This window comes from Gobius niger (assembly GCF_951799975.1).
Source record: "Gobius niger genome assembly, chromosome: 1".
In the NCBI taxonomy this organism is placed as follows: domain Eukaryota; kingdom Metazoa; phylum Chordata; class Actinopteri; order Gobiiformes; family Gobiidae; genus Gobius; species Gobius niger.
This window is the reverse complement of record NC_136852.1, coordinates 56,555,462-56,575,279: the sequence shown is the minus strand read 5'-3', so window position 1 is coordinate 56,575,279 and position 19,818 is coordinate 56,555,462. Positions and strand designations below refer to the sequence as shown.

The 19,818-nt window shown below is 39.3% G+C and overlaps 1 protein-coding gene across 1 annotated transcript in view; it reads right to left on the bottom strand.

Annotated features, from left to right (window-relative positions):
- Positions 1 to 2,042: 2,042 nt before the first annotated feature.
- adgrv1 (adhesion G protein-coupled receptor V1) overlaps positions 2,043 to 19,818 on the bottom strand; it is a 79,742-nt gene continuing 61,966 nt past the window's right edge. Inside the window, exons 90-95 of the mRNA XM_079582678.1 lie at positions 18,975 to 19,153; positions 17,488 to 17,645; positions 13,868 to 13,989; positions 9,891 to 10,073; positions 7,365 to 7,542; positions 2,043 to 2,547 (exon numbers count right to left, since the gene is read on the bottom strand). Coding sequence (XP_079438804.1) covers positions 2,429 to 2,547; positions 7,365 to 7,542; positions 9,891 to 10,073; positions 13,868 to 13,989; positions 17,488 to 17,645; positions 18,975 to 19,153 — 939 coding nt within the window. The 3' untranslated portion in view covers positions 2,043 to 2,428. The remainder of the gene's footprint in view (positions 2,548 to 7,364; positions 7,543 to 9,890; positions 10,074 to 13,867; positions 13,990 to 17,487; positions 17,646 to 18,974; positions 19,154 to 19,818) is intronic.

The window sequence follows — 19,818 nt, the reverse complement described above, 5'->3', positions numbered from 1 at the left end:
CTGGGGAGAAAAGGATAAAATTAGGTGGCATTCTCATATGTCAGACTACACCCAGTCTATTATTTGTGTAAAATGACGCTGTCTGCAGAGATAGCTGTTACCACAATAAACTCAGGTCAGACGTCACTGGGAGAATCACATTATGTTGACATTTAGAGTAATTCAATATTCTTCTGAGGAATAGAAGAGGTGGTCAGAACACATCACTTCACAGATCAGGCAGTTACAATAAGTTAGTAATGTTATTTATGTATCTAAGGTTCTTCCCATTTGACACCAACTGTTGACCCATATCAGTAGGTTGCACTCATGTTCTAAAAAGTGATAATGTCATAATCTCAGATGGGCAGGGACTAATACAACTCTATAGTAAAAAGAAAATGAACTGTGGCTGACCTGTAGTCAAAAGGAAATGGCGGCTGGCTCCGGAAGTTCCTGGCTCCTATGAATTTCCATTGAAACTTTTCTGCCTCTCTTTAAGTTATTATTGGATATAGGCTTGTCATTCTTCCTTCCGTGTGTTTGCCTTAACATTGTCCTAAATTTATCCTCTTACTATTTTTATTTTCGCACTATTTTAGACGATGAAGGCGGCTCCAAAAACACAGTCAAATTGCTAGCATGAGCAAGCTTCAGCTAGCCTGCGCTGAACGCTCTGGGGAAGTCTCGCTCCCTCAGTTCATTCTTCATTTTACAGTCAGTTTTTGACAAGTGTTGTACCTCATCAGTATTTGGCTGTGATTGGATTCACAAACGTGGCGTGTTATTTTCATGGCAGAAAGGCCTTTCTACTGTCCAACACTACGCTCATGTTTTTGAATATTGTCAATACTTTTGGACACCTTTATAAGGAAATGAATGGACCTTAGTTTATATGCACTGACACAGAACACAATGAACTTTGAGACAGTTTTGGTTTCAGATTCTCCCAGTAATAAAATCTTAATGACATCAGGGAGATGTCATGCAAAAACAAACAAATGTGCAGCTCTCACTGTCAATCCGTTGTCAATAATGATAATGTTTATTTCAAGAGAAAACTTTATCAAGGATACGGTGTTTTGTAGAAGGCTTGAATTGCATAGTGATCACATGTCATTGAGGGCAGTGTTTTCAGATAGCACTGATGTGAAAGTGAATCAGCTATACCTTTTAAGACTGAGGCTTTATCTCACAGCTCCCTCCTGGCACAGGTCGCACAGGGAGGGAGCCTATAGCGTGAGCTGCAAGACCAAGACATTCAGATTTGTAAACATGTTTGTCTCTAGTGTGACCAAGGATGGTGCTGTAACTTTAGCATCGGGACCGGATAAACGCAGCTCTTCGACGATGTAATACTGAGAAACCAGTTGTTCTGTGCAAAAAAAAAAAAAAAAACACACAGAGCTGAACATTTTCACCTCATTCAAGTACATACAGTAGATTCATGTTATTATTGGCTGTGCTTTGTGAGTTCTGCAAAATTCAACCCTTTTATTTCACTGTATAAAACAGATATCAACAGTAAGACCATAAAAAGATCCATAAAAAATTAACTACACTATTTGTAAATGATTTTGCAAGGCCGTATCTTGACTCCATATCATGCACAGTAAAACTTATGTAATATACTGACTGATAAGTGGCTGTTAATTACATAACAAAGGTGTGGTAAACATTTTTCTGTGTAATCACAATATCAGTCAGACAGGCCGTGGATACCAAGAAGTTCAAACTCGTAAAGGATCGAAACTAGTCCACACCAACTTGGTAAGGAATAATCAAAAACATGATGCATTATCTTGGGAATGAATGAATGTGTTTATGGCTGGCATAGAGATGTTTGTAGGGAGTTCTATAGGGTTAGCATAAGAAACAAAACATAGTGAAGACCCCAAGGAAACCGGATATTTTGTTGTCAACAAAGGATGTTACTGCCAAAATGTTAGCAGTCTTCGTGTTTCGCTAATTGCAGCCTTTCAAATTGTGATTTATTTTTTATCATTAAGGATTGATTGGGCCGACCTAAACACCGCAGGACGCAATCCTTCATCAGACTTCGACATTTTGACCTATGAGGAAAGTCAGTTATGCAAGTCACAATAAAAGTCTGACCCCTCTCAAAGTCATAGGAAGTATGGAGGAGATGATCAAGCAAGATGTAAAATACAGTGAATTATTTATTAACAATGTTACACAATCTTAATGCAAAGCAGTAGTACCTTTTCTGTGACTGTATTTTCTAGGCTCTATTAAAAAACAGCAAAAATATACATACAAAACTTTAAAAAACAATTAATTCAGGTTCAAATGTACATCAAAACATTTTCACACATCTATAGTAATGCCCACTTAAACTCTTTTACAACATTTTAGTGCAAAAGTGATATGCAGAGTACAAAAATACTGTAGTAGTTTCTCTCATGGGAGGAACAGTGAGGTGAACAGGTTACAGGTGCGTGTCAGCGATGGGAATTCGCCTCAGTTCAACTATCTGTGAGTTGGAGACGCTTCCGCCGTCGTGACTTCCTGGGATCGAGTCATTGTCACTCACGTAGAGGCCACTCCCTAAAAGAGAAGAAACACTCAAATTAAAATCAAGAAATCTATGCAGGAATTAGCTTTTTAACTGTCAAAAATACTTTTATCTTGACCTCACAACAGTTTCAACAAGTGGAGACATTACACAAACTCAGGCATTATTGTTGTCAGTGGAAGCTACATTAGAGGCGTGATCACTAAACCTTCGCTGACTTGAGCTGCATCGAAACAAACGTTTGTGTACAAATGTGAACTTCTCCATCAGGTAAAATGTTTTGTAATCGAGAATCAATCAGCATTATTGTTATTAATTTGATTAAGACAGCACAGAGATAAAGTTATTATTATAATTCACAAAAACCTTACATATCCTGTCTTTACTAAAGGGGCTAGATGCAAGTTGGCCACTTTATACTCACTACTGCCACCTCAGGTCATACGTGTAACTGCACCTTCTATATTAAAGCAGTACTAAGTAACTCTTCCCTCTAGAGGCCATAAGCGCAACTGCAGGTGTAGTAGCAAGTTACGATTTTTTAATTTATTAATTGTCTTGGAGAGTAAATACTACGCTGACAGGAAAGGCGAAGGGAGTGCATCCAATTATACAACGGAAATATTTTTTTTCACTCAAACTTGGCTGTAAATACCGTTTAAAGTGACGTTAGCCCGCAGTTAGCTTTGCCCGTTAGCCTGTTAGCTTCTTCTTCGTGATTACATTAGTGTGTATTGCTTTCTCCGCACCGGGGGCAGTCAAGTTGCAAACATGGTTTTCTGGCCAGAGACACCAGGGGGAGATGAAAGACCCTCCAATCATCCCATAAACACTTGTATTACCCCCACAGGGACTACGGAAAGGATTTATTAAGGTAAATAAGTTACTTGGTACTGCTTTAAGCTCGTGCATGACGGCACTTCGGACCCGAAGAAGCACATTTTTGAGTGACAGTGCAAGATTTTAGAAGCAGTTGTGGTGAAAAGGTCTGGGCTCATTCTACACCTTAGGACATTGCTGGAACATGTAGGCGGAGGAAAATAACAATTTAACTCCATATAGTCCCTTTAAGTCAAGTCTACAGACATGCATCATAAAATGTGCATTCAACCTATCCATGGGTTTCAAATTATGGAAACTTAGAACCGTTGAATGGTTAAAAGTCTTCACTGCATTGTACATGAACTTGGTTACATCTCACTACATTTGAGGATATTACGCAACGTCCACCGACTTGTGTTTCATAATGTATAGATTATGCTAGTGGCGGATAGGACCCTATCTGATTAGCTGCGGTAACGAGCTGCAGATGGGAAGTTTGACGTCAGAGGGGAAATTGACAGTAAGAGCTAGTGCACATAAGTTAATATGAACTGAAGGTTTTTTTTATAGCAAGTGCATGGAACAGAAATAGTAACAAACATCTATGTTATTTGCAGAACATCATAATAGTTGTGGGCAAGTTTTTGTTTCCATAAAAAAGGTAGCATTTAACTGCCATGGAGATGCAGAACTGTTGTATTTAGTATCATTATTTTAAGTTAATCCTTTACTGTTGTGAGATGTAGTTTCATACAATGTGTCTTGAAGCCCAGTGTTTTGCAGTTTTGCATATAACCCTTCAAGTGCGAATTGTTCCATCAAAACTTGAGGACACAACCCATAACCCATAAGCCCATAAGCGTTAATGGTTGACCAAACTGAAGTGTAAAGAGCCTCACTGATACCACTCACTGACCCCTTTACGGGCTCCATGGCTATGTAACTCAGATTAGTGAATGGTCATGGCTGCAGACCGGCTAGAATCAGGTCACAAGTTCAGCTCAACATGAAGCACATAAGAGGGAGGTCATACTGTATGTGTATTTTTCTTGCCATTTCTGTCATTTTCTTAACAAAAACAGAACTAAAACAAACTAAAGATTAAACTCAAGCACACTGGCCGGTAAATTGGCAAGAGGTCTAATGTCAAACCGAATGTGTGTCAGCCATGATAAGAAGCCTCCGAATAATGCTGTCATTTAGGACGGCGTTTGGATAAGGACCCTCAATGCTAACCTATAATGCTATACCTCCTTTAGTATAGGGACGTCTATGTGGTCCCTATGGTTCCTCACCGGCAATTAGGAGCTAAGAGCCATTGGCTCTTAAACTGTGGTCCCATTGGTGGCCTTCCTTAAGTTTTGTAGTAGTTATGATTTAGTGATGCATTAAAGTTAGCTTGCGGTACAAATAATCTACAAGGTGGTACTTGGTGTGAAAAGTTGATGCATTTTTGCACCCAACAGTTCCTAGAGAGAGTCCCTGTGACCCCCCTAGAACAGGGGTACCTAACTAAATCAGCTCGAGGTCCGCAAACCTTTCTTTCGTAACTTTCCACATGTGTCCAGGGTCCGGACATATGCTGTCATTGCTCTTGAAAATGTTAAAGCATGAACACAGGTTATTAATGTTGCCATTTTATTTCAATGTTATTCAAATTGTTTAAATCATTTTGAATTCAGCCTTAGAAATCAAGTTTATAGAAAGGATGAAAAGGCTTTGGGGTCCGGACTAAAGCCTCTAGAGATCCGGATCTGGACCCAGGTCCGCCAGTTGAAGACCCCTGCCCTAGAACCGCTAAAGTCACGAGAAACCCCTGTTCCACTGTAAATTAGAACATGCACAGTGATGCACATGTTCTTGCAAGGTGACTGTTCCTGGTCTGATTGGAAAGCACTACCCCCAAAGAAGGAGCTGAAAAGGTTCCTCAAAAAGTGGCCCAGCACCCTAGTCAAAAGGGGAGCTGACTAAGGTGCCTGCTGTGCGCAAAAAATGATTCTCTTTAGAATCACTAGTATAGAAAATAGTCTATGGTAGTATTTCTCATGAGGTGCAAGAACTCACCATTGACAGACTGTATTATGGCTAGCAGTGACCGCAGATAAATAAAAGATATTGATAATACAGCCGTAGATGTTACCCAAAAATAACAAATAAAAATTCCACTTACAATTAAAATAATTTGTTGTTGGTCGCTGTTTTAACATCAGTTAAATACAATATTTCATCTGTTGATCCAAGCATTGATCATAAGGCTGACTGATCATAATATAATATAAAGTAACATGTGCAATAATCTCTGTGTCAGCTGCACTTTATTAACTCTGAGTGATCTTCTTGAACGCCGACTGTAACAAGTGAATTTCTCCTTTGTGAGATCAATAAAGGATTATCTTATCTTATCTTATCTTATCAAAAGGTGAATTCTTTTTAATTTAATTATTTTTAAGTCTCTATTCATGCTGCTATGGTGAATTAGATCCTACAGCATTCTTGCTATTGAAAATCTAAACAACAGGCCTTCAGAGGGCGACAGGAAAAGGTCACAGAGAGAAAAGGTGATATTGTTTACTTGTAGGACAGTTGCGTCTACATGGCGTGAGGTGATGTCTTGCTGTCACCGCGGGCAAGACAAGGGCAGGAGGTTGGACCTGCTGTATTTTATCATCCGTTTGGTGCAACGTGATCCATGCGGCCTAATCCGCTTTTATTATCACCACTAACTCTGCTGAACACACACCTGTCGGACTGGACTTTTCATTTGACTATCGCCATGGTGACAAGTGTTGTTGTTGCTCTGCGGTGCACGCTAACAGGCTTTTGGCTTAATGAAGCTGGGTTACTTTTAGAACATTGTTTATTGAAAAAGGGTAGCAATACATAACTCTCAGGTCTTACTCTGTTCAATGTCGAGAGGAGGTTATTACTTACGAGTTGTAGTTAATCATTCCTCAAAAGCAAAACTACATCACAAGAAGCAGTCCTGCACTAAAGCAGCTCTTACATTGTCTTTACAACACAGAGTCCAGCATTAAAACAAGTATTGATTTATTTACTCTACATTAGTTTATCTGAATGCACTTGAGTACCATCCAGGGGAACTCTGTGTGTCTATGAGAGGTTTGTAGACTGCACATTTGAAAAGGCATTCTCCGTGGCATGTGTACATGTTTTATGTCTACAGATGCAAATCAAGGTGGCACAATCAGGATTAAATGTGAAACTGATTTGATTGAGGCATGACTTTTTGTTTTATGTCTGAATAAAGAATGACATTTAAGTTAATTAGGAGTGCAAAAACTAAAGTAAATGTACAGTACAGTAAATGCTTTGTCTTTAGCAGGTAAGTGAAGCATTCTTAAAGTGCATATGACAGGTTTTAATGCTTTTGAAAATATGACTTATTTAGATGGATAAGTGGATCAGTTGCAAGGCAATCAGTTGCACAATTATCATATTATTTCAGTGAAGCAGCCATTTTAATGAATTTCTATTTGATTTTTAAAGCTGCTGACAGGAAGTGACATAGAAGAAGGTAACGATCCAGAGCAGTTTCCCATTGACTTAACATGGTCGGCACGGCAACAGTTTAAAATTGTTTACCTTCTTCTATGTCACTTCCTCTCTGTGTCCAATAAGGAAGTGAAACCATAAACATCACCAAAATTGTCAAATTAAGAAAACTGGGTACAATGTTTAGCAAAAACTTTAATAGAATTGTGTTAACTATGATTTAGCAAAAATTGTGTCTAATGTGTAACTTTAAACTCTGAAAGTTCTCACTTCACTGCGATTGTTAAATCTGAACATCACTCACTCAGAGCATGACAGAGACTGCCAATAGGAGGAGTAAATGGGGAAAAGTGTCTGAGCAGAGTTGCATTAGAAGACTAGCACTTTATCAGATCGCAAATACATGTTTTACCGTCACATCACCCAGCCACATTCTTCAATTTCTTGCTACGATTTTTAGATCTCTATGTCACTCTAACATCAGAGTTGTACAATATCAAAACACGTGTCTCACCAGTCTTTAAGGCAAATATGAGGTCGTCAAACTCCTGGGACTCCTCATCTCCAGCCACCAGGTTGGTGTTGATGAAACCTCCTTCTGACCCATACGTCTCCATCACTGGGCTGGACTTGAACACAGCGCTGGGCTCACTGCCGGGCCGAAGAGAGGCACGCTCCCAGTCTGCTGCAACCTGAAACGTGCAATAGAGAAGCAGACAAATCATAAAGAATCAATCATAAAGAAAAGTCTGAGAGCCCTCTGCAGACAGTGATGAGAATGACACCTTATTAAATGGTGAAAACAGAATTACTCAAAACTGGGTGAATGGAGCAAAATTCGAGTCCAGGTCCGTTTTTGAAGAGAGAACAACATTATAAAAGCATTTAACCCTCAAAAAAGACAATTTTGCTTGATAGGCCTTCTCTAAATAAACCTCAACATAAAAAAGGCCTACAAGTAACACATAATAGCATTAGATTATTGTAAGTGTGAAAGCTTTCAGCACAAGCTCCATAGAAGGGGTGCAGATGATGTCAAGGCATTGCAAAAGAAGTCAAATGTGTCTTAAGTTAAAACATGTTTTGCTCCGGGATTGTTGAGGGTTCTTTTAGAATGAAAGTGATGTAAATGCAAAGACCTGCAGAGAGTTTTGTGAGAACCATGTGAGAAACAAATCATATTTAAAAACTACCAGTAGGTATGGGTCCAACAAAATGGACTAAACCCAGAATTTTGCTAGATCTACAAAATATAACCAACAATAAAAGGCTGTGTTCATGTGACATCATAATGCAGGCTTTACCAGGGGAATGGAGGATATGCACTTCATAATTTTCTTTCTAAACAGAAAGTTTAAATTAATAACAATTGAGACACATTTGCTGTGACATCAGCTGCATACTCTCAAGCCTATACTGTATGTACATAAATAACTTTTGTGCATATAATTGTATGTGTATGCAGTTAATTGCTGGAACAATGAGGCGTCTAATGGGCCTAGTGAAGAGGAGAGGTCAAAAAGAGTGCACTCCAAAGGTTTACGGCCAAACCACAGGGTCAGTGAAGGTTCATGGGGTAAACGTGTGGCCAGGGGGTTTAGGTTTCACTCTAAATCAAAAACAACATTGAGGGAATTAAACAAGCTCCACAGACCCTTTCTTAATTTGACAAAAAGTAGACTCAAAATCATTTGCAGCAAAAGTTTAAGCAGCTGTTTTGCAAGTGGGAAATAAATTAGAAATTAACAGAAATTAATCTTATGCACATACATTTACTTACGTTTTTTTGTTGACTTTTGAGAATAGTTTTCATATGTAGTACCTTATTTTGAAAAGATAAATCCGACTTTTTTGCTCAAATAGTTACTCAGATACTTTTAGTTGGCTCACAACTGTTGTACGTTATTTGTTAATCGTTATTACGTTATTGGCTCAACTGAGTTATTGTGTTACCGGCTGTTATTACGTTGTCGGTTCCTACAAGTGGTACCAAGCCCCACCAGGCACTTCACATCTCACGTCCATGTTCAGGCGGTGGCATAAGTGGATTATTTTATCGCATGTGTTATGCTATGTTCCAATACTGGCTGATTTTGTTAACCTGATCCGCTCCTCTTATAGGACATTTTCTACGTCAGACCTGTTATCTGTAAAGTTGAAACTCTGACGGTAAAAGATCTCTCATGAATAAAATAAGATTAGTGGATTGCTCTGAGTGGTGTTCCCAGAGAAACTTGACCCTTCCCATTTATGTCCTGTCTTCCCCGTCACACAAGCTCAGTCCTTCTAGGGGATACTTTGGGGTTTTAGCATAATACTGTATGTCTGTTAAAACATGGGATCAAGGAGAAAAGGTAATATGCAGGAGCCATATCACTGGCCATATCTTTACACATTCACATGTTGCATAAAGACATTCTGACAGCACAGACTCTCAATGTTCCCTGTTTATTCATGCTTTTCTGAATCTGAAGTATGTGTAACTGAAGAACTGAAAAGTACTGGAAAATAAGATAATGTGCAAGCCATAGGTGTCTAGGCAATGTCTGCAAAAAAGAAAATAGGGGTGAGAAAACTCTTGAACAAGACTTAAAAAATTAAGAATGTTTTTGCAGATTGGTGAACTTTGCCAACTCAGATAATACATTAAGGCCAATGCACACGGAGATACTGTGACGTGCGGCAAAAGAGTGCCTGCATTATGAGAGCAGTGAGCAGTGAACACAGACAAGCCTCTGGTCTGTGAGAGACACTATAAACTTTGTTGGAGGAGACGAGAAATGCAGAAGCGATAGGGCACTAACGCGCTGTAAACATGGAAAAAAGAGCTTCCTTTGCCTTGTTTGCAAAGATAGGAATCACATGTCTCACCTGGCCTCAATGTGTGAGTTGCTGCTGTCTGCAAGACCTACTCCATTATTTTACATAGTAAACAATCTAAAACATGTTCTTTATGATGAGTATGTTTTGCTATGATTCATTCATTACACATGAACGACGAGCAGTATTTGTGCAGAGGTGTTGTGAACAGCTGCTCTACCTCTTCCATGGCGCTGATGAGGTTCTGCGTTGATTTGTTGATGTCGCCCCCTATGGAAGCGGGACCTCCTGGATAAGCAGAGTCAGGGCTGTCGTGGCCGCTCATCTCTACTGTGTAACTGGCTTTCGTGGGCCAACACAGCTGGTTGTGCATGACAAAGTAGACAGCAAGAACATAAAGGCCCTGCAGGAAAAAGAAAAGTCAACATTTTATTTGTTTTGGAACAACAAATGACATAAGATTTCACTGATTACCTGTTGACATCATTAACACAGTGGTATTCCTGCTTTTCCTACTTCTGTGTCATTACTAAATCCTCTCAGTCAACAACACTTTGCTGTGAATTACCCAAAAACACTGAGGTGATAAATACCACAGGACTGTTCTGTATTTCACATTATCCATAACAGATGATTTCATCTACAGCTACATAATTAGAAAGTGAGTTCCATGTCACACTATGAAAGAGTAATAAAAGAGAATGAGGTGTAACTAATAAGTAACAAATTGCCAGAAATGTTTTCTAACCTGTTCTACAGCATACACTCGATACACCAGGTAAAACAAAAAATCCATTATTGAAAAGCAGTGGCTGGTGCTTTTCTGAATGTGCGTTATATGAAAATATAAAGAAAGTGATGCCTTATACCAAAGAAACAACTTCTAATTGTTCTAAGAAGTAAAAGTTGGAGAGGACAATGTTTCGGCCTTTCTATAGTCAAACCTATGTTATTCCATGCACTGTATGTTTGGTTGATAACATTAACGTCCTTTTGCTTTGTGTGGCCTGAAAGCAGCGACCATGTTAAAGCTATTGATGAGCATATCCGTAGAGTGGTGAGCTGATTAGCACACAGCGTTAGTGGCCCATGGAGCAGGAGGGACAGGTTTTACTACTAAAGGCCTGTTACATAAGTGTTCCCTGATCACCCAAGAGGCCCAGTTGTAACAGACGGGAAGCACAGGGGAGCTAGGACCAGTCATGCTCAGACAAGAACAATGTGTAGAATAAGAGGATAGAGAGAGGCTCCAGTGTAGTAAAAATGTATAAGGTAAAAAACTATTTTAAAGGAGCTTGCATAAAACTGACAGCTGCATCTACGTAAGTAACTTCGGGAACCTGTTGCCTGCATATTGAAAAGACACACATTCTCTTGAGTCATCTTTTCATTATAATCAGATTCAATCTTTATCGCCAAAGTTGAATACGGAAGTAGGGCGGAATAGAGCAGTGATGCTGCCAATGATAGCGCTGTATAATGAGGTCTAAGTAGTAGATAATGAGGGGGAAGGAGGCTGCGATTGGGTCATTGATTATAATGTGACCTTAAAATAGATCAAATGCATCATCAAAACTAGGAAAGCCCTTTCATGACTCCGAATGTAGATGTGATATTTTTTCTGTGTTCATAATGATGACGAGCGGAGGTAAAAACAAGGCCTGGACACATTTGTAACATCTGCTGCTGGTTAACGAAGTCTAATTATCAGGTGTTGTTTCAAGAGGTGCCACACAACGAAAACAAGAACATGGAAAAATCTCTTAATGGAAAAATCACAGCATGAGCGAGGCACTTTCTAGTCATGTTGGTAACAAAGCCACAGTATATGCCATAGCCTGTTTGTAAAAGAGTCTAAAAGTATGAACGTGTCTAGCTCTTCCAACATGCAGTATTTAAATCTATAGCATTTTGTTGTCGTTGTGTCCTTGGGCAAGACACTTCACTCACCTTGCCTCCAGTGTCTGCGCACATTGGAGTGTGAATGGGTGAGTGGTTCCTTGATGTAAAGTGCTAAAGCAGGTAGAAAGGCGCAATATAAATGTGACCATTAAATTGTATTAGTGTGAAAACAAGAAACACATCTGCGATTCTAATTTATTTCATGGAAATATATCAAGTAACTAAAGATTGCAAATGACTATAATCAAACATAGGTAGGATTTTCTTGGTAGTAACTGAACAGGAAAATGCATCATCCCTTGCTATCCCTTGTTATTATTTATCATTTTGTTATCGTCTTAAAGAAATACTAAGTAACTCATGCCCCTAGAGGCCATATGCACCACTGCAGGTGTCGTAGCATGTTACGTTTTTTTACTCATTAATTGTCCGTGAGAGTAAATACTACGCTGACAGAAAAGACAAAGAGAGAGGGATATTGTGCATCCAATTACACAATGGAGATATTTTTTTTCCACTCAAACTTGGCTGAAAACACTGTTTAAATTGGTGCTAGCCCGCAGTTAGCTTTACCCATTAGCCTGTTAGCTTCTTTGTGATTCTATTAGTGTGTGGCTCCGACCAGTAGAGAGGAAAGTTGCAATTGTGGTTTCCTGGCCAGAGACACCAAGGGGTGATGAAAGACCCCCTAATCATCCCATCAACACTTGTGTAAACGATTATTTGTGTGTGTTTGCTCTGAGCTGCTCATCTCTCTGCAAACCTGACTGCAACTTTACTGGGAGCGGGATGTCTCCATAAGAGATTTAAATAGGTTAGGTCCTCATCCAAATCCACTCTTTGTCGAGCTAGTAGTCATTAGGAGCACGTTTTGGATTGGCAACAGTAGAATCCAAAATGTTACGCAGTGTGCCTTTAAAGAGTGTCTTCAAATATAAAGTACAACATTTAATCTTAAAATTCTGCCCTCTTTCTTTCCATGAACACTCATAAAAACAATCATACACAGGAACGCTGGTAAGGAGGAAATACAATTGAAGTGTAAAGAGCAAAATTCAAACTGGCAACCTTCTCACCTGTGGGAAACCAGCTCCACCTCTCTCCGTGCTTTTGAAGGCCAACAGAAACATTTTACAGAGATTCAAGAATGCGCTGCAGGGAGCTATGACCACATTACACACTGGACAAACTCTGTTAGGAAAGTGCTAAGTGCGACATCCACTGTTGGTGCTGACTTCACCTGTTTGTTGGATACTAGCGATGGTTAATGTAACACCGCGCTGTTATTTTGAGAAGCGGGTGGTACATATTTTTGAGGATTAGCTATTGCATCTCATCCTGTACTATACAAGCGGATGATGTATCAAGGAATAAGACGAGATAAACCGTGTACTATTGTGGTGAGAGAAACACCACAGAAGACAAACACTTACCAAGAAATATGATACTGGTAAGTTTGACATGGCACGTTTCAAATAGATACTTTTTAATTTGATTGAATCTATTGCAATAAATGTTATATTCTTTCAATATATTAAGCAGCTATCTGATTCTAACATAACATACATTTCATTCTAATTAGATTTTTAGCGATAAAAAATAATATTTGGTACTTTTATAATATAAAAAAAAAACAGAGGGGGAAGAATAAGCTGATTGGTCGATGCATAGATACAATTGCACCTGGCATCTACACCACCTGAAAAACCCCATCCAACAAAGACTTATCTGAGTTCAGCTTTGATTATCTCAGACGCGTGTTGTGTAAGGCTTTGAAGTCCGAGAGCATGGTAAAGAGTGCGGCAGAAGAGATATTGGGCAATAAAGTAACTTGGCGCGTCCTTTTATCTGCAGCAACACAAAGTCGGGATGAAACACTGAAGAGGAAGCACTAATTTTAGAAAAGTACAGAGAGAGCAGCAACAGGTGTGCGGGAGCTCTAATGGAGTCAGATGGACAGGGATGGACTATAGGTCGAGGCCTGTGCCCTGGACGCATCAAACAACAGTTCAGAGGCTGCCAAGTAGCTCTCAGCACTTTCTACACTGACAATGGACACTGCACATGCAACACTCTGTGTGTGTGTTTGCATGTGCAGTGTCCATGGCCAAAACATGAATATTTCAATATGAAGAAATGTAAGGTCTTACGCACATAAAATGAATATAGTTTTTATATCAGACTGGTACACAATGAAATAGAAACAATCTTGTCGGAACATTCTCAGAACCCAGTGTTAGATTCAATCAATGTCATTAATAAAACATAAACAAAGTGTTAAAGTATAAAGCTTACCAGCAGACAGTTAAAAATCACATAGAGGATGAGCATCCACATGTATCGGTAGGCCATGTGAAGTCCCGCCCAGAGCCAGACCACCGAGATGAGCAGGAACAGGAGCAGCACCAGCGGCACCTCTGCAACACAATTTAACATGCCATGTGATTATGTATTTTTATGCATTTAGTTGTTTGCAGCTCGGGAAGCAGTGGCTCAGCAGTTAAAAGATAATAACACATAAACAGCTTACCCCCACCGAGTATACGGTAAATATAATTGCAAACGACTTTGAGCACAAAGAACAGCGCCATATTAGACCAATGCACAACAATGTTAGCTCTCGAGCAAACAAACAAATGTAAGATCTAACATTATACTTTTTCTTTTTGGGGTGTACTTTCCTTAATGGCACAGATCTAGGATGGAAATAGCATGATAACAAGGGATATCACCAAACAGCCATGTTTTTATGTTATTACAAAGACAATAGTGGCCATGTTCCCTGGTAATTTACAGTTTTTAGGGCTAGGAACAATCATGACACAAAATACATATTCTATCTGTCCGGGTTTCCATCATTACTACGTTATTACTGTTTTTGGTATCATGCTATTTCCATACTATCATGCTACTAATGTATACCATGCTGCTAAAGGGCTATAGTTTTCTTAATCAATCAATCAAATCAAAACTTTATTTATAAGCGCTTTTCATACAGAGTTGTAACACAAAGTGCTTTACAGATTAAAAGCAGTTCCCGCCCACCCAACCACCCACTCTTTCAAACAGACAACAACACTGCTCTCCCCACCTTAAAGGGGTTGGAATGTGTTTGTGAGAGCAGCATATCTGGGAACCACTCGTCTTCAAATGGTGAGGACAGATTGACAGTGTGGTATGGCCCAAGCTACGGGATTTGGTTTTGTTCTATGTTCTACTCCACTTGAATCACAAATGAATGAATCCATAAACGATCAAATGAACAGTCAAGTGTAGTTCTTATGGGCTATTTGACAAAACTAGGACAGTAAGATCCTGTCAAATATTTGAAATGCTGTTAATGTAAATGTGAAGGTGAGAACAGCTAATGAGAGGACAAACAAACAACGGTTCCGCAAATGAGGAGACAATGGGTCCTGCCAATGAGTCATCACTTGGAAGAAGACAACACGCACTTTACTAACAATGCTGTTCTGGATGAATCAGAAAAACATAGCACACAGATCAATCATCGCATTGAGATGTTTGAGAGAGGAGGGATAAGAAGCATAATCCATTATTGAAGAAAAGCGGCGTATTGAGACACTTTATGTCACCTCCTCAGATCTAGATTATAGAAACAACAGAGCCTTGAGAAGCAGAGCAATTGAAAGAAATGATTAATGGGATACTTCATTCATATTTCAATCAGTGCTGAACATAAAGTAACCTCAATGTTTACAAGAAAATAGTTTACCCTAACGATACAGGTCTAGGAAGAGTGCTTTGTGCTTTGTAGACAAATCTGACCGTGTCAGTGTTGCAGTTATGGGTGTGCTTGGGGAGACAGAGTTCAGTTCACAAGTAGGATGGAAACAGTGGGCACAGGTCCCAGCTTTGCACAGAACCTCTTCACATAGGTGCTACTTCCCCAGCGCTGGCGGCTTTCCCAGTGCATGAGCTGCATCTCTATGGACCCAAATTTAACATCATTTTAAATCATTTCTATAGTAGACATTTTATTGCATGTCTTAAACCCCTAGCCGCTTTTCAAGAAATATTTACAGTTAATTGCAGGAAACTTCATATCTTGGCTTGAGCTTGAGTCCCATCGGTTGCATTACAGCATTTGTTGCACATCTGTGTTCATCTCCTGCCTCCCTCTTAGTTTTTCCAGCTCTGTAAGCACATTCCGTGGACATTCAAGAGCTCCCACAGGTTTCCAAAGCCAATGCGGGCTCTCAATGACTTGACGGTTGCTGAACATAATCAAAATAAGTAATGCATTCATTGAAAAGTAATACGAGAAAGATGAAATGTTCTTAATCTAAACAGTTAATACTATCTAAATCCGTATGTTTATTTTGGATAAAGTTTTACTTTCAGCAACTGTACAGTATTTATGTACAGTATTTATGTACAGTAATTACTATGGTTTAGTTAAACTCTTGGTTCAGGTACTTTAACGTTTCATAAAAAATACCTATGTGTAAGTTCAATGTTGACCACCAAAATTTAGATTTATTTACTATAACAAAAACATTTATTAGATTTACTGTTAATAGATCAGAATGACAGCTAACAAAATTCCTGCACTTCAAATTAGGTTCACAGTGTTTACAGGCATCTGTAAATCTCAAAAGATCACGGAGCTGTGCATTGGGCCAATGTGGGACGATTACTTTTCCTGCTATGGCTATGTCTGGTTCTATCACAGGTGGGTCAGGTGTAGTTGCTGTCCTGGGAGTCTCGCTGTTGTGTGATTGCTCAACATTTTTATCAGGCAATGTCCACATTTACTAACATTAAGTAGATAAAAGCAAGACAGACTGAGCTCTGATGGCAATGCCTTTTTTGATAAAATTAGCTCAAATGAGCCAATTCTATGTAAATAAATTCCCTTTCCTCTTTTATATGTTAAAATGGGAACAGGTGAAAACGTAACATTGAAAATGCTGGAGATCCTTACTGTATTAGGCTTGCATTTTTTGATGAATGATTCATGAATACAAATAACCTCTATGTGTTGCAAACATAAGATGATCTATTTGTTCTTAGTCCTTGTATTACTGTTTGACAGACAGCAGTCAACAAGTTCACTTTGGGGTCAGTGAGTTAGAGACAATAAATTATAGTTAACACTAATGTGCTGATCTCTACTTCTCTAATCAAGGCTCTTTATCATGTGTTTATCTCAGGAGGTCAGGGAAGACAAGAGCAATAAAAAAAACACATTTTACCAAACATTAACCAGTAATAATAATAATAATAATAATAATAATAATAACTGTTCAATAACACAGTAGGATTCCCCTCTGGATGTAAAAGCCTGGAAAGAAAGAACCACTGTGTTTTAGGGACCAATTTGCTGACAGAACAAACACTGTCGGAGATACTGACGTCAGAAAAGCTGTGATATCTCACACTGTCCTGAGAGTGAGGGCAGCCAAGACAGGCACCTATACACTGAGTTACCAGCCCTCAGCAAACCACACAAGTGAAGGACAGGGTCAATATTATGCTTAATCGTCTGCGACAAACAATTACTGGAATCAAAGATAAAAAAACAACAACAAAGTTTTTATAAAATGTATCTGACTGGCTATAAAATCTCCAAAGCTGGATTCTGCATACAATAACAAAAACATTACATTGGACTTTGCACAGGCTCAGAATGTACCCTTTAAACTAGTAATAAAAGTGATCTTCAGATAAATGATTGCGCTGTATAAACACATTTTGAAAGATCAAATGGCTCTGACCCTTGTGTATGAGGCAAGAAGTGGTATTTTTCATGCTAGACAAATATGCGCTTTGTGTTGCCTGCAAAGCGTGATGATTACACAAGTTGTTTTATCGTAAGTGTTTAGTTAGTACATTGTAGTCCACATCACACGTGTCAACACTTGTGTGCGGTGTGTTAATATTTGCAGTACCTGTGCTGTTGGTGCGTCCCCGGTAAATGTCATCATAGGCCTTCCACTGCTCAGTGACTTGATATGCGTGAATGAATATGACCACCACAGTGACGAGGCAGATGAGCGGCACCAGGACAGCAGTGCACAGAGCAGCATAGATGTTTGGGATAAAGCATCTGTAAATTAACAAAATACATTTTAAATCAATAATAGTAATAGCAAACGTATTCAATTTCTCATAATTGCAACACGGTAGTGCAGCGGTTAGCACTCGTGCTTTCTGTGTAGAGTGAATGAGAACAAATCACTGACTTGTATCATGTGAAAAGCGCTACACAGATGAATGTCCATTCCATTTGTGCCCCCCTGACCATGAGCCTAAGGTGGGTTTGAGGCAAATTCAGTGTGTTCAGTTCACATATTTTCATGGGAAACTAATTTTGCAGAGTTTAAGGAGGTTAATGTTTGCCGCTAAAAAAGTAAACATGCACAGACTGTGACCGTTTCACAAAACAAACCTTGCCTTTGGTTCGGTGGGAGCCACGATAGAGTTACAGAACCTCACTCCAGCTGAGTAATTTGAACTGTGCTAGACATAATACACATAAGGAATTCAAAATAAATCATTACATCATCTTCCCTCAGGAAACGTGATAGACTAGTGGAGAGAACGTCTTTGGACAAAAGGTGGCACTGCTGTGGCCTTGAGACTCCTATGGAAATGTCCCTGGGAATGAATGATGCACGCATTACTTCTGTTTTATTGTACTTATAGTTAAAGTTAATCCTGGAAAAGCCCTTGTTCAGGTGAGGTATAGTATATGGGGAAGGAGTCAAAATACTCTGCCATTAATGGAGTTTGATGAAATTACTAAAGTGCTGTGTAGATGTTTCCATATACAGTATGTTCACAGTGACTCACTGATCAAGTCACTATATTATCATTACACTTACATGTTTACAAGTCGAAAAGAAATGTTTTCAGGAAACCAAGCTTTGGTTGTCTAGGATGAGAGCTGCAGCAATTTTGTGAAGTTGAAAGAAACTAATCTGATACGGATCTGATACCAAGTAAGATATGACCTCATGGTTGTTCACCTGATACAAAAACATATGACTTCTTTCAACAGTTAAAACCCTTACTCAAGAAACACATTGATTTTCCATAATAACTGTTCCACCCAAGTCCAGGGCCATTATTGCACTGTGACTCGTAATGATACTGAAACTAAATGTAGCCCTGAGGACAGTCAAACAGGTTTAGGTTCATGTTCATTCTATATATAGCAGTAGGAAAGCTAATTATAGCTCTGCTTGGTTAAACAGAGGGGTACAGTTTGAGCTTTAGCCTCCACCTTCAACTCAAAGACTGGGTTTCTGTGTGAGGGGGCGTATGCAAACACACAAGCTCATTTCAGTTCATTCATTTGATTGGACGGCCCATCTCCTGATATGATGTCATAAGCTCAGGTGTTTATATAGTTTCAAGTGGTGACTATACTCACACGTCCTCCAGTACCAGTCCGTATGTAGAGTGTATGGTCCAGCTGAAGCCGCCCAGCAGCACAATAACCAGCACTATGATCACAACAGAAGGAAGGCCCCACCCCAGCAGGAAGTACAGCAGGTACCTGCGCTCGGTGTGCTCGTCATTCATTACCAGCACTTGCCAAAAGTTCACCGCCTAAAGGGGAGAAAACAGACATAGTACACATGTTTTCAACTTTTCAGGAAACATTTTTGTCAAAGTTGAGATAAAATACTTCTTAAGTTATTTCCACAGTCAGTGTCATACATGCATGGCAATTATAGCCATACATCAAATGTGGCTTTTTAATCCAGTGGGCTTTGATACACTAAGGCAGACAGGTTTATGCAACTCTGAACACCTGTTGGTGGTATAGACACATCGGGGCTTGTCATGGTCTTCATCAGCAAATGTAACACCATTAAAGCTCCACCTTATCATCTTCTATCCCCAGCTACTCTGTATAGTGAGCTGTGATAAAGTACTGTAATGAAAGCAGTGATGTTTGTCAGTGTCCATCATCTGCGACACAAAAAGCCCTCTGCCTCAGATAACCTTCTCTGCTCCTTATTGCACAACCAGACAGTCAGCAAACACAGCTTTACAGCTATGAGGGCAAGTGTCAGTCACTCTTCTTGGCTGTGAGTAACACAAAATGCATTATGGGAAAATTTGGCAACACAGCACGGGAACAGCAGTGCTTTTATAGAGGCAACACACTACAAAAAGTAAATATCAAGCATTGGCTTAAATGACTTGAATTGAGGGAATGTATCTTGTTTGGAGCGGTTTTCACTCATTTAGACACTTTTCCTGATCGG